At 43.5% G+C, this 12,905-nt stretch overlaps 1 protein-coding gene across 1 annotated transcript in view; it reads left to right on the forward strand.

Moving 5' to 3' along the window:
* Positions 1-12,905, forward strand: part of IPPK (inositol-pentakisphosphate 2-kinase) — a 311,737-nt gene that overhangs the window by 88,898 nt on the left and 209,934 nt on the right. Inside the window, exon 3 of the mRNA XM_086938932.1 lies at positions 7,330-7,425. Coding sequence (XP_086795058.1) covers positions 7,330-7,425 — 96 coding nt within the window. The remainder of the gene's footprint in view (positions 1-7,329; positions 7,426-12,905) is intronic.

A 12,905-nucleotide genomic window follows, 5' to 3' on the forward strand; every position in this document is an offset into this window, starting at 1 on the left:
GACTCACAGAATGTTTAGCTGATGCTGAGACTCAATCACAGTTTCCCCAGTCAGCAGCTCTGGCCCTAACGCCACATCCTGGGTAGAGGGTGGGTGGCAGGCAGAATCCACACTAAAGCTTGACTCCCTTTTGGGCTCAAGCATCAACAGGACCTCAAGCTGAGTCAGAGCCAGGCTTTAAGGTCGAGTTTGGCTCTAGCTTTCAGTGGCTCAACCACCTCTACACAAACCGCACTATACACCTACGACTGCCCTCTTACAGACTCGTGATTAGCAAAGGGAGGGGCCAGAAAACACTCACATCACCAATAGAAGAACACAACATTCTGGAAGTGAGTCAGCAGGTACATTTTAATTTTAATGTCATTTGAGTTACTTTTCCCTTTTGGGATACTTCATGGGCTTGATGTTGCCTATATTGCTCAATGTACATGAAAAATCTTTGAAATATTCTTTGTTGACTTGACCCTAGTAAGTATCTCTCTCATGATGAGACACAGATTCAGGTCACTTTTTCTGGAAAAATAGATGCCGGGCTTTTATTCCCAGTGGTCAGCCTGACTGTGTGGAACAGTCTTCCCATACTTTTAAAAAAAATTGAAAAAAACTTCTCTGTTTAACCCCTCCCATGCTCATGACGGAGCCGCTCCGTCATGAGCATCGGCTGAGCTGTGCTCATGAAGGAGCGGTTCCGTCATGGCCCTGCCACCGCCTGCGTGGCGCTGATTTCGCGCCTGCGCGGCGCGTTCTATTGAGCGAGCGGGGCCATGACGGAACCGCTCCGTCACGAGCACAGCTCAACCGCGGCTCGTGACGGAGCGGCTCCGTCACGAGCATGCAAGTGCTGCTCGGCCCCCGGGCCCCCCTAGCGCTGCGGCGGAATTGCCGCCGCAGCGAAGGTGTTAAGAACAAAATCTGCTTGAAATCACAACTGACTACCTTTGATCAACCTCTTCTGGCTAGTGAAAAAGCCATAGAGAAATGTATGACATTCACTTTTAACAAGCACATTGGAGTTAACAATCTCCTTGCGTCCCTAGCAAAAATGCTTTAGGACTGACTGTAATCCTGAAAATGCAGCCATAAAAATCTTGGAAGCTATCCTGTGTATGTTAGACAACAGATCAGCATGTATTCTTGTCCTTCTGGATTTAATCTGTCGCTTTCATAATCACTAGCGGCTCCTTCACCTCTTGGAGACCCACATGAGCATCGAAGGTGAGATCCTCGGATGGTTCCGTTCTTACCTAACCAATGGAAAACAAATAATAAGAATTGGTAGTCTGTCATCTTGTAGTGTAGTTCCTATATTCCCAATAGGCTCTGCGCATTGGAATAATATATACTGTAGTTTAGACGTAGGACTGAGGTCGACTAGGTCTCTACCGAATATATTACACTTAATTGTGAGTGCCAGCTAGCTCAGAGGTCACTAGAAACTTTCTCGAATAAACAAGAAGGGATTAGTCTCTGACAACCATATAACATGACAACTTTGTTTCCCAAGAATGAAACGTATCTCTAGAGTCGCAGAAACAATAGACTGCTATTTCACTAAGTCAATCGTGCATGCTTCGTTTCACCAGAGACGTTCGTTTTCAATAAAAGTATTTATTGAACAGTCTTATTTCTTAAGCATAAGAAATGCCCTGCTACAATTGAAATGCTAGTTAAGAGGTACGAGGCATATAGTACGAATAGTATTTTAAAATAGTACTGTAAAAGCATGATATGGTTTCTAAGCCAAAAACATAGAATACATAAAATGCATAAAATATATACAGTGATAAAATGATGGCTAAAAGTACTCAACTGGTGCTTCTAACGAACGCCTACCCCAGTGTACCTAACCTAAGCCTAGTACGAGGGAGGAGTAATTTTAGTTTTAGTATTTCTCTGCCAAGAATCTGTTCAAGAATTCTCTAGGGATCTAATCCGCTCCGTACCTTCGATTTAGAATGATAGAGGTCTGGTATCTCTCTCTCTGGACTCGATCTCCCAGCAACCCGCAAGTGTACTCTGGAAACACTAGAGCTGAATTTCTCTGCAGGAGAAAAGACAGCGTCTTTTCAGTGCGTCAGTTGGAGGGTCGGCTTCCTTCAGCACTTGCATCAGCAGGGCGTCGGGCAAGTAGTTAGTCGATCTGCTCCAGAACCACAGTGTGTTTGACTGGGCAAATGTAGGCATATTTATACCCCTGAAGGTGCTGAGTCTGACGTAAGATTGGACATAATATCGTCACTAGTGCCTTAGTTCCTTGAAAACTCAATGATTTCTTGGATAAATCAGTATTCAAGCAGGGGGAGGTTCCTGACTGCTGAGGGCTGGTTTTACCATGAAAATAATGTGGATTCTCTGAGTTTAGTGGAAGTAGCCATGCCATATTAGGGCTGCGCCGGCTATAACTAAATAAGGCAATGATTCTTTATGCCTATATAAGGACTGGATGGTTTATACCTATATATGGGCATGAATCGGGAAAAGTTACTCTAGGGTCCTAGATTCCCACATAACAATCTACGCTTGCACTTGTGACATATGGAGCCTCCAAAAAAATCCATTTAATCTTTACATGCAACCATTGAGTATTCTTAATGAAAGATCTGGTGCGCCATTCATCAGTATGCAGATGATACCCAGATCTGCCTGAGGGCTTCATCAACGCGGAACATACCTACCCTAAAGTCATGCATGCAGGAGATTCAGGACTGAATGGCATAAAAGCTACTGAAACTAAAGCCTGAAAAAACTGAATACCTCATGATCAAACAACAGTGCTCTCAATGAAACTTCGACAGTCTGAATCTCTATTCATTTTTTGGAAAAAAATAGAAACTCTCTGCTTTGAAAACCACCTTATCACCGTTTGTTAAAAAAGTGCATAATCTCCTCTAAGCTCTTTCCCTCTAAGCTCCCCATGGTTTTACATTTCTCTTCTTTCTTTCGTGTTCTTTTGCCTTTAGTCCCTAGAATTTCCCACTCCTTTATTTGTGCCTTGCACTCTATAATTTTCAGCTTATAGAATCATCATGGCCCATTCTGGACCTAACCAAACTAATTTGGCGCTGTCATTGGTTTGTGCTTGTTGAAGTGTTAAATTGTTTTTCTTTTCTTTAGTTTGATGTAAGTTAAAGCTCGTCTTCTATTGTTTTTCAAGTATCATTTTGCTAATACTTGGGGGTGAGTGCTCTTTATAAGAATGCACACATATATAAACAGTCTGATGTATCCTGATAAAACAACTATCCTGCTAGTAAGTTCAAAGATCCTTCTTGGAGCAGGCTAGATTAAACTCGAGCTGCCACTAAATATTATATTTTGTCCTATGTCTATGTGAATTGTGTACAAACTAAGCATCCTGAATATGTCCTCTTAGAAAGTGGTAAGATGCAGTTTTATTGTCAAGAGGTTTCCGGGTACTTAAGAATTGCGCCCATTTTCAACAGTCTAACTAGAATTGTTGATCCAAGACATATTTGAAACGTTTGGGCCACAGAAATGCCTAAATACATTGCCTTCCTTTGGACTAATCCAATAATGTTTATTTATGTGGGGCTGTTATTTGGATGCTAGGAATGTGGTATTCTTATAGTATGCAAACGTTTCTATAGTTTTTAGTGAGGTTATGCACATTTGGAGTTGGTCACAGAGACCTATAAATCTCTGCATGGAGTATATTGGCCCTGATGCTTAAATGTTGTAAAAGAATAAGTACCTGTGTCCACAGCCAGAGATATTGATCGAGTTTCAAATACCACAGCTTCATAGTCATGATTCCACCTTACGCCTCTTTAATACTTCTCCAAATACTCCCTGGCCTCTTTATCCTACTCCTTCAGGTTACTTTTCACCCCTGCGTTTTCCCCTTTGTCACTGCTTTTCCGTCGTTCTCTTCCCCTTAATCCCTCCCCCCCCTTAATCTCCCCACCCCCCTTTGTGGTTTTCTCTCCATTCCAAAAGCCGTTGGGGAAAAATTATTGCTGGTCTCCAAAAATGAGTGCCGGTGTGGCCCAACCTTCAACCACCGCTCTCAACTACAGCACTGATTGGCCACCATTATTTACAAGCCTGCCTAATGCTTCTCGAGATGACAAACATTTCATTTGTCCTAGGACACGCTTTTTTAGGTCGAGGACCGAAAGGCTGCGCTTGCGCAATCTCCGGTCGGAGATTTAATGTTTTTTAGTACGGGGCTTGAACCCGCCTCTCTCCTCCATTGGCTGGCTTCCTAAACGGAGGCCAGCCATTGGAGGAGAGGGGCGTCACTCCAATCATGTCCCGTCTCTTTCGGATTCGGGGGCGTGTTTTTTGCGTTCTTTCCACCTGTGACGTCATCCGTCACTCAGAACGCCAAAACACGCCCCCTAATCCGAAAATGTTTGGAGCTTTGCGGCCGCCATTTTGCTGCTCGTTAAGATGAGGTCGGCCGCTCTCACGGTCTTCGTTCCCGCCGTTCGTGTCTTTTTCCCGCCCCCCTCCCGCTGTCCGTGTCTTTGTTCCCGCCCCCCTCCCGCTGATGAGGTCAGCCGCTCTCGCTGTCCTCGTTCCCGCCGTTCGTGTCTTTTTCCCGCCCCCCTCCCGCTGTCCGTGTCTTTGTTCCCGCCCCCTCCCGCTGATGAGGTCGGCCGCTTTCGCTGTCCTCGTTCCCGCCTTTCATAGAGTGGCACTTTCCTGGGGCAGGAGCGTCTCCCCGCCTCTGCTTTCAAGCTCCTTTAGCTCAGCTGCACAGCGCTCCAGCTGGCCGCTGGCTCCGTCACAGGTGGCATGAGTGGGCAATGATGGTTTCAGGGAGCAAGCGCAGCCACAGACCCCAAAGGCTGTCTTATAGCGCGACGTATGAAGTGACCTTGGCCTCTGCGGTCACCTACAGCTGCGGTCCGTCGCGGGCAGTACAGGCGAGTATTATAATGGCCAGCGGGCTGTAGTTAAAAATGACAAAAAGAGACCCAGAAACCGCGTGTCAGTTGTGAACAGGTGCGCATGTACCGGTTATGTTGCAATTGGTACTGTACATGCAGGTAGCGGAGTTCACCCAGACTGCAAATCTCCACGCACCTCGCAGGTAGTGTCGCGCGCAGAAATGAATCGGGCAGGGCCGCAGGCCTCCACAAATGCGGGCCGCAGCAGGGACCACAGTCCGGGATCGGAGCACTCACCGCATTGGATAGTTCTTTCAAATACTGCTCTAGATCTTGCGAAGGGAAATGTTCAAGATCTCAGATTTATCTATATTTATATTGAAACCGGATACTATTTTGAAGGCCCTCCAGCATTCCCAGAGTACTTACCAGTAGAGAGGTCTCCGGGTCTGTAAGTGGCAGTAAGGCCTCTGCAAATATGCAGATTTTATGCCCCCGCATAAATCACCACCACAGCGACTTATCTCATGGAGGGGGACACTGTCCCAGTTTCCAGAAAAGTTATTGAGTGTTAGGGTTTGCACTAGTAACTGCAAATTCTCTGTAAATGTCTTGTGAGGCCATCTGGGTTTGGAGCCTAATTTGGTTTAAGTGATTTAATCGCGTTCAGAACTTCTTGCTGGAAGATCGGTACCTTCAGCATGTTTTTCTTATCTGCTGGGTCTGTAGGGTGTGCCTGGTCAATAAGGTAAGAGGCTTATGGCGTCCAGGTTTTTATTGCCTGAGGAATAGAGCCTTCTAAAATTGCAGAAAAGCATCCTGCTTTCCCTTCTAGTGTTTAGCTGCTCTACCATTGAGTGCATGGAACTGAAAGACCAGGAAATGTTAATGTGTCCTCCCCTTCGGCAGTATATATGGTAATTATCTGGCATACATTAATCCTGAATGCGCCGTGTTGCTAGGTCTAATTTCCGTTAAAGGAAGCATGTCCATATTTATTCGAAAGCCACATAGTTTTTTACACTCTGGGCCAGTGACACCTGTAGGGACTTAAGCGCGAGACATCTGTGAGTGGGAAGCCTAGTTGCTATGCCAACCAGAGGGCCTTCCGGGCACTCCCACCACGAAACGGAGGGGCCGCGAACAGCACCTCGAAAAGCCCCAGGCGATCTTTGGTAGAGTGAACGGCGGTTGTCGCAGCTCTGTGGTGAAACAAGATACTGTGTCAGGTAGGATAAATAGTGTATTATTGCTCTTACTACAGTGTGGTGCAATAACCCTGAGATACTTAGGCGGATGAGTGGCTGAATGCTGCAGGGACTGCTCTTTGGTATAATGATCATCTTAGGGAGTACACATGCTTGAATGGGAGTTGCCTCTCACTGATCCAAGGTCTAATTACCCTGAGATGTTACCCTGATTGCACTCGTTTTTTTTCTTGCCTTCTGCCCTCTGATTGCTCTCTTTTTTCTTGCCTCTGCCACCCTGTTTGTGCCGTTTTTCTTGCCTCTGCCACCCTGTTTGTGCCGTTTTTTGCCTCTGCCACTGTTTTTCTTGCCTCTGCCACCCTGTTTGTGCCGTTTCTCTTGCCTCTGACACCCTATTAGTGCTCGTTTTCTTGCCTTCTGCCCCCTGATTGCATTCGTTTTTCTTGCCTTCTGCCCCCTGATTGCACTTGATTTTCTTGCCTTCTGCCCCCTGATTGCACTCGTTTTTTTCTTGCCTTCTGCCCTCTGATTGCGCTAGTTTTTCTTGCCTCTGCTCCCCTGATTGTGCCATTTTTCTTGCCTCTGCTCCTCTGATTGTGCCATTTTTCTTGCCTCTGCTTCCCGGATTGTGCCATTTTTCTTGCCTCTGCTCCCCTAATTGTGCCATTTTTCTTGCCTCTGCCCCCCTGATTGTGCTCGTTTTCTTGCCTTCTGCCCCCTGATTGCACTAGTTTTTCTTGCCTCTGCTCCCCTGATTGGGCCATTTTTCTTGCCTCTGCTCCCCTATTTGTGCCATTTTTCTTGCCTCTGCCCCCCTGATTGTGCTATTGGCAATGTAAATGACAATACCATTTATTTATAATTTTTTTTAAAAAGTCCTGAGCAATGCCAACAGCTCTACCTTTAATAATGCCGAGACGATTGCATTGTAAATGCTTGTTTTCTAATGGTGTTGGTAATGTCTATTTTACGTCTTTCTTGCAATAGCGTTTGAGGCAGTTTTTGGTGAAAGTGTTTAAGATACGGCAAACATAAGTGACGCATAACTCTATGGACCATTAATATAACAATATACAAAATGGTTCGAGAAAGAATATATCCTTTTGATATCTTTCACAGCCGTAAAGGTGAAATTGTTCTGTTTTAAATTGTTTCATTTCATCTTCCAATGAAAAAAACGGATTTATACATTAAACGATAGATAAGACCTCACATTTGTGCTGTCAATTTATGGTTCATGACCTGTGTCCTTTGTCTTTCAGACACCAGAGGAAATATTTCACCACTTGAAGAACATAGTGGAGTTTGGCAAACACATCATGAAGTTATATTTGGGAGAGAACTACGTTCATTATGGGGTAATTATTGTAACATTTTTCTAGCAACTCGGTACAATGTGTGCAAGTATATTTGAGTCTGCTTTCATGAATATTCTGTTTACCGCGATGTGGAAGCAAAAAAAAATAAACAAATTGCGGAAAGCTGCTTTTTTCCACATTTTTCTATTTGAATTATTGCCTATTTTTGGTGATTCATATTCGTGAAAAAATGGCAAATTAATTTCGCAAGTACAATTTACCCCTCGAGAGGATTTCACATGTTCATCGTTTCACTAACGGCTAAATTTGAGTCCATAACTCTTGTGTTAAAGATGCTGTAGGCGGTATGAGATGCACTGCTAAACGTATGCAAATGAAGCAAACTAAGCAACATTTCATATCCTTCTCCTGAAGGAGAAGAAGATCTCTCTGAAAATATATATACATAAACACGTTCGTCTGTATTGCCATTAACTCAGACAATTGAGCAGAAATGGTAAGACTAGTATTTTAGGTACTTTCAAACATCATTTTCTGAATGCTCCACATGTTCTTTTCTGTCTCGAGCTCTTTCAACTTGATATTATAACTACCTGAGGGATATCAAAGACGAATGCTAATGGAAGAGACTCTTATTTAATAGTTCTCTAAAACTAACCTCCACTACTTTTATTTCAAGGTTCCCTTTATTTTACTAAAGACTGACACCAGTTTCTGTACAACCTGGTAAAATCAAACGGAGACATTAGACACATTTCTATACCTCTTGGGACAGTGCAACAGCTGGTACTTATTTGAAACAACATGTTAGTCTTCAACTCGTGATCACCGCTTAAAGCAAACTCTTCTTTGATAGAACTGCTCTCACCACTGGATCTGACTCAGCGGTCTTCAACTTAACACATTTTCTTTTCGATAAGCGTAAGCAAAAAAGATAACTAGTTTACGCACATATACCAAATCACGACCTGGAAGCGTAGGTTCAGGTATTTTAATATACATTTATTATTATACCCTATTACCCCCTCCACCCCAAGGCCACCCTCCCCCGCCTCTCTGGTGTGTAGCCTCTCTTTTGCTGGATATATGCCTTGTGATGGTGCCTTCCTGTAAATGCTGATCCCTCTAGTCTACACTCACAGTATAGGTGTATTCAAATTATGTTGAGTTTCATAGTTTACCTGTCTTCATGTTAACCTTGCACTAAATGCAAACATCAGGGGATGAAACTCTGTTTAAGCTATCTATTTGTTACTCCACATATTAAATCTAGGTCGGTCAGGCATCTTCACTAGGACAACTATTCTATGTCTACCTATCTGTGACGAAGTGTATTTTGTCCAGTGGGAGAGGTCCGTATTTGCAAGCTTTACAGCTGCTATTCATTACAGTCCTATTTAAATATTCAAAGCTCCCATGTTTTGTGCGTATTCACTCTTTTATTTTCTTTGCTGATGTTGTTTCTACCATACTGACATTCTGGGCCCATAACCCTTATTTGACCCAGCACTTCCATTTTATAAACGTTCTTGATCATACATTCATACATTGACTAAATCTTTTCTATAATAAAAAAAACCCCTACCATCACTGACACTGTAAAGCGAGCCCCCTGATGAGAACCACCCTTTAGTTCTTTTTTGTAGACCCGTCTTGGGTACTAAGGCATTAAGCGAAGTCGGCGCCCCTGAAGTTAACTATTACACAATCCTAATACGCTGCTGAACAAAAACCTGAAGGTGTGTCAAAGACCGATTTAAAGGGTCAGCAAAAAGCCCACACTGCCATACCAACGTACTACTCTCAATTGAAGGTATCTCACGCAAGAATTAGGACAACCAAATCCCTTTTTTTCTGTCCATTTGTAAGCCCCATCTATCAGCGTGCTTGCATTGACATCCACACATTTCATCTCCATTGTCATTCTCACTTAGGCATGGTTGGAAGCATTCATTATTACCCAAACATGATTGCATTTATTCGCACCCAGCTCTGCTTTCACCCTCCCCCAATTGTGATTTAGTTTGCTCAGCAAGCCCTATTGTCCTCTGCACATTCATTCATACCTCTGCGTTCTCCTTCATCCACACCCACCCATTTCTTAGCGCTTCATGCCCATCCAATGTAGCCTGACAGCAGCAGCTTTATCCCTGCTTCACAGAACTGTCAAAATCATCCTTTTAGCAGGTCGGAAATCGTGATTTTAAAAATGAAATAAGTCCCCACTAAGCACACCTTGCTGCCTACAATGGAGAGTGCTTAATATTTACGAATGGAACATGTGTGACATTCGAAATGGCACATTCCACCCACAGTGACTAGGCCCAAAACGATGTTGTAACTGGTATATATGAAAAGCCAAAGTTTAGATTGTTCTTCAATCTATAATTATTTTTGTGTACCAGCGACAGTCTCCAGTCAGTGACTAATTTTTATATTTAATAAAAATCCATTTTAATGGTCAAGTCGTATTTTCATTAAATATTTCGGAATTGTAACTTTTAGAAAGTTTTACTCTGCTGGAAACCGCTGGAGGCTAAGTTGTATTAGCAGTCTTTTTACTACCCAGCCTGTACGTGGTATGAATTAGCTATGAAAGAAATGAAAACTGTTCCCGGAGCAGGGACAATGGCCTTGGAATAGGGGGCTTTTTTTTTTCTTTCCCTGGCAGGGAGACAAGTGTGGTGGGCCCAAGGACCTAATTTTCTTCAAAGGGCCCTGCAATGTCGCAAGTAAATGTTAGGTGACACCTGGAAAGGCCGCCACTCTTTGTCTCCAGTCATGCTGGCACCAAACCCAGTGAAAGAAAAGCTACTCCTTAAACCGGTTTTTAGTGATCACAGAGGAGAGAGCTGCTCATTACCTTGGTTTCACCTCAGGGTGTGTGTTTAAATAACAATGACAACCCTATCTGCCCACGTGGACCAGGGTAGTTTTGTATTAATAGAAGAATTGTCCTGTGGGACTCCTTCAAAAGTGGTATCTTTTTATGTATCGTAGAAGTAAACTAGAGTTACTCAGACATATTCATCTGATCAAAATTAATTACAAAGAAAAGAAAACACAGGACTGATATAGATGGCATCTTGTAATGTTTTGACTCGCCCCAAGTCGGACAGGTATGCCCAGACGTGTGTCTTGTGATTATTATGCCACTGGATTCAAGCTAGCCTGGCTGATGAGGGGGTGATACCCTGAAAGCGGTCCCAGGATGCATGTTTTCTGGTCCAGGGAGGACTGCCCTGGCAGTTCGGTGTGGTCTGTTCCTATGGGAAGCAGGGTCAAGACTGATTTGCATATGGCAGGGTCCAAACTAGGGTGGTGTGGTGAGCAAACAAATGATGGAGTTAACCCAGATCTGTGACTAGGGGTGACATTTTGTCAATGTCAGCATTCCATCCATCAACTTTTTGTGTTGCTATAGTTGTCGTACGTGGGAAGTGTATGCCCAGATGTGGGTCCCATGCGACGCTATGCTGCTGGATTCATGCTAGCCTTGCTGATGAGGAGTGATTCCCCAAAAGCGATCCCAGGATGCTTGTTTTCCGGTCCAGGGAGGACCCGGCCTGGCTGTTTGGGCTGAACTGTTCCCATGGAAAGCAGGGTCAAGACTGATCTACATATGGCTGGGTCCAAACTGGGGCGGCATGGTGAGCAAAAAAAGCAATGGATTTAATCCAGATCTGTGAATGGGGGGTGTATGTTTGACAAGGTTCAGTATTCCTTCCATCCTCTTTTTGTGTTGTGATACGTCCGACACAAGAAGCACCTCAAATGCTGTCAGTTTGTTCAGGTTGTAGATCGTTGATGCAGATCAAGAAAATTGTCTGTAGTAATAGAATTGTAGAGCACCAACAAGGCATGCACTGCATTTCTACTTCAGTATGGTGCAATCCCAGTAAATAATGTGGCTATAGTCTTCCTTCATATTGAAAAAGGTAATCAAGTCTGAAATTTGGCAAGGAAGTCTAAGGCATTTATTTGTGATACATTAAAGTAACTGATATGGCTTGTGCCATATTTTTCGGCCATGTGTTCATTTTATCAGCACTCCAAAGTGACCTTCTTAGGGCATTTGTGCTACATAAAAACAAAAATGTGATAGCACAAAAATGGAACATTTTTGATTTTCGTTTTAATTTGTATAACTTTCCTCAGTTTTCTACATATAGATAACGTAGGACTCGATAACCCTCTTTTTTAATAGATGCACAGCACTTTGCAGTTGCATTTTAAACTGCTTTAACCCATATATAAAAATACACCAGCACATTTCATTTAAAGGCTACTGATTTACTGTTGTCTTCTTACAGCTGCCTTCTTTCTTCAGCTTCAAACACCAAGGCACCTGCATTTTTGCATCAATAAGAGCTATACGAATTAATGATGTGCTTTTTTTGGTCATTCACAGTTAAGTTAAATATATCCCCCTCCTATGCCATCTTACCTACAAAGAGAAGATGCTACTAGTGGTATGACATTTTAGAAACATCTTGCCACCATATTGCTAAGGAATGCAATGCATTATAGTGTTTAGAACACACACGTGACCAGTGTTGGGGCAAAATGTGATACTGCCAGCACCTCTAAGCCTCAGTTCTTGAGTGAAAGGGAAGGAGTCCCCGGTCTAAAAAATAATGGGAGAGGGGGTATAGAGGGATGCAGACTCGGTCCCCCCCCAGGCTTGTACTCTGCCTCTAGTGTCAACTGGGTGTTTGTGCAGATGTGCAAGTCGGGGAGGATGCTGGGCTGAGATGGGAGAGTTAAAGATTGCCTTGAAATTGCAGTAGGGATTGTCCGGAAGGGAACACAAAATACACAAGACCATGATCACATAACGTACAACTCTGGAGGGCAAATTCAGGGTGGTATTTCATTCAGCACCAGGAAAGCTGTTGTGGGCCATCGAGGTACTGGGGGTGGTGTAAAGATTAGTACATTGGTGCATTTTAAGGCATGGTTGATCAATGCCTTTGGAGTTTGTCTACTAGAAGATCGCACACTGGAAAAGTGGAAGTTCAAGCGCCTGTCCCTTCATATTGCTTTCATTGTTTATCTGTGAAGAACATGGATGGTACTTTGACAAATTTTACTTTTGAGAACTTTGAGTTTCTTGGGTAAGTGAGATTGACGGGAACTATTTTTTCTTAAGTTCTTACTTTGGGCCCAGATTTTCCACCTTCAGCAGGTCCCCTCACAGCCAATTTAAGGACTCAGAGGAGACCTGTCCCCCTGCCAAAGTTGTTGCGAGTGGCTCAGCCCTGAATTTGATTAGTTTTTAGGTCTTGCCTGCAATGGGTATAATGTATAAATGCCATACTAACAAAACATGCACACCTTCTTGACGCTTGCTGATGCATTCCTATTTTAGTTGCTTTTCAGTCCTTCATCCTCATTTTGCCTCATAGCTTTGCGTTGATTTTTAGTTTGGTTTCTTGTTTTTTGCTTACTCGCATAACTGTACTAACCGCTCCATTCTATGCTGCTCCACTTAATTCTATGCCGCATCACTCTACGCC

The sequence above is a fragment of the Lissotriton vulgaris genome, chromosome 9, assembly GCF_964263255.1.
Source record: "Lissotriton vulgaris chromosome 9, aLisVul1.2, whole genome shotgun sequence".
In the NCBI taxonomy this organism is placed as follows: Eukaryota; Metazoa; Chordata; class Amphibia; order Caudata; family Salamandridae; genus Lissotriton; species Lissotriton vulgaris.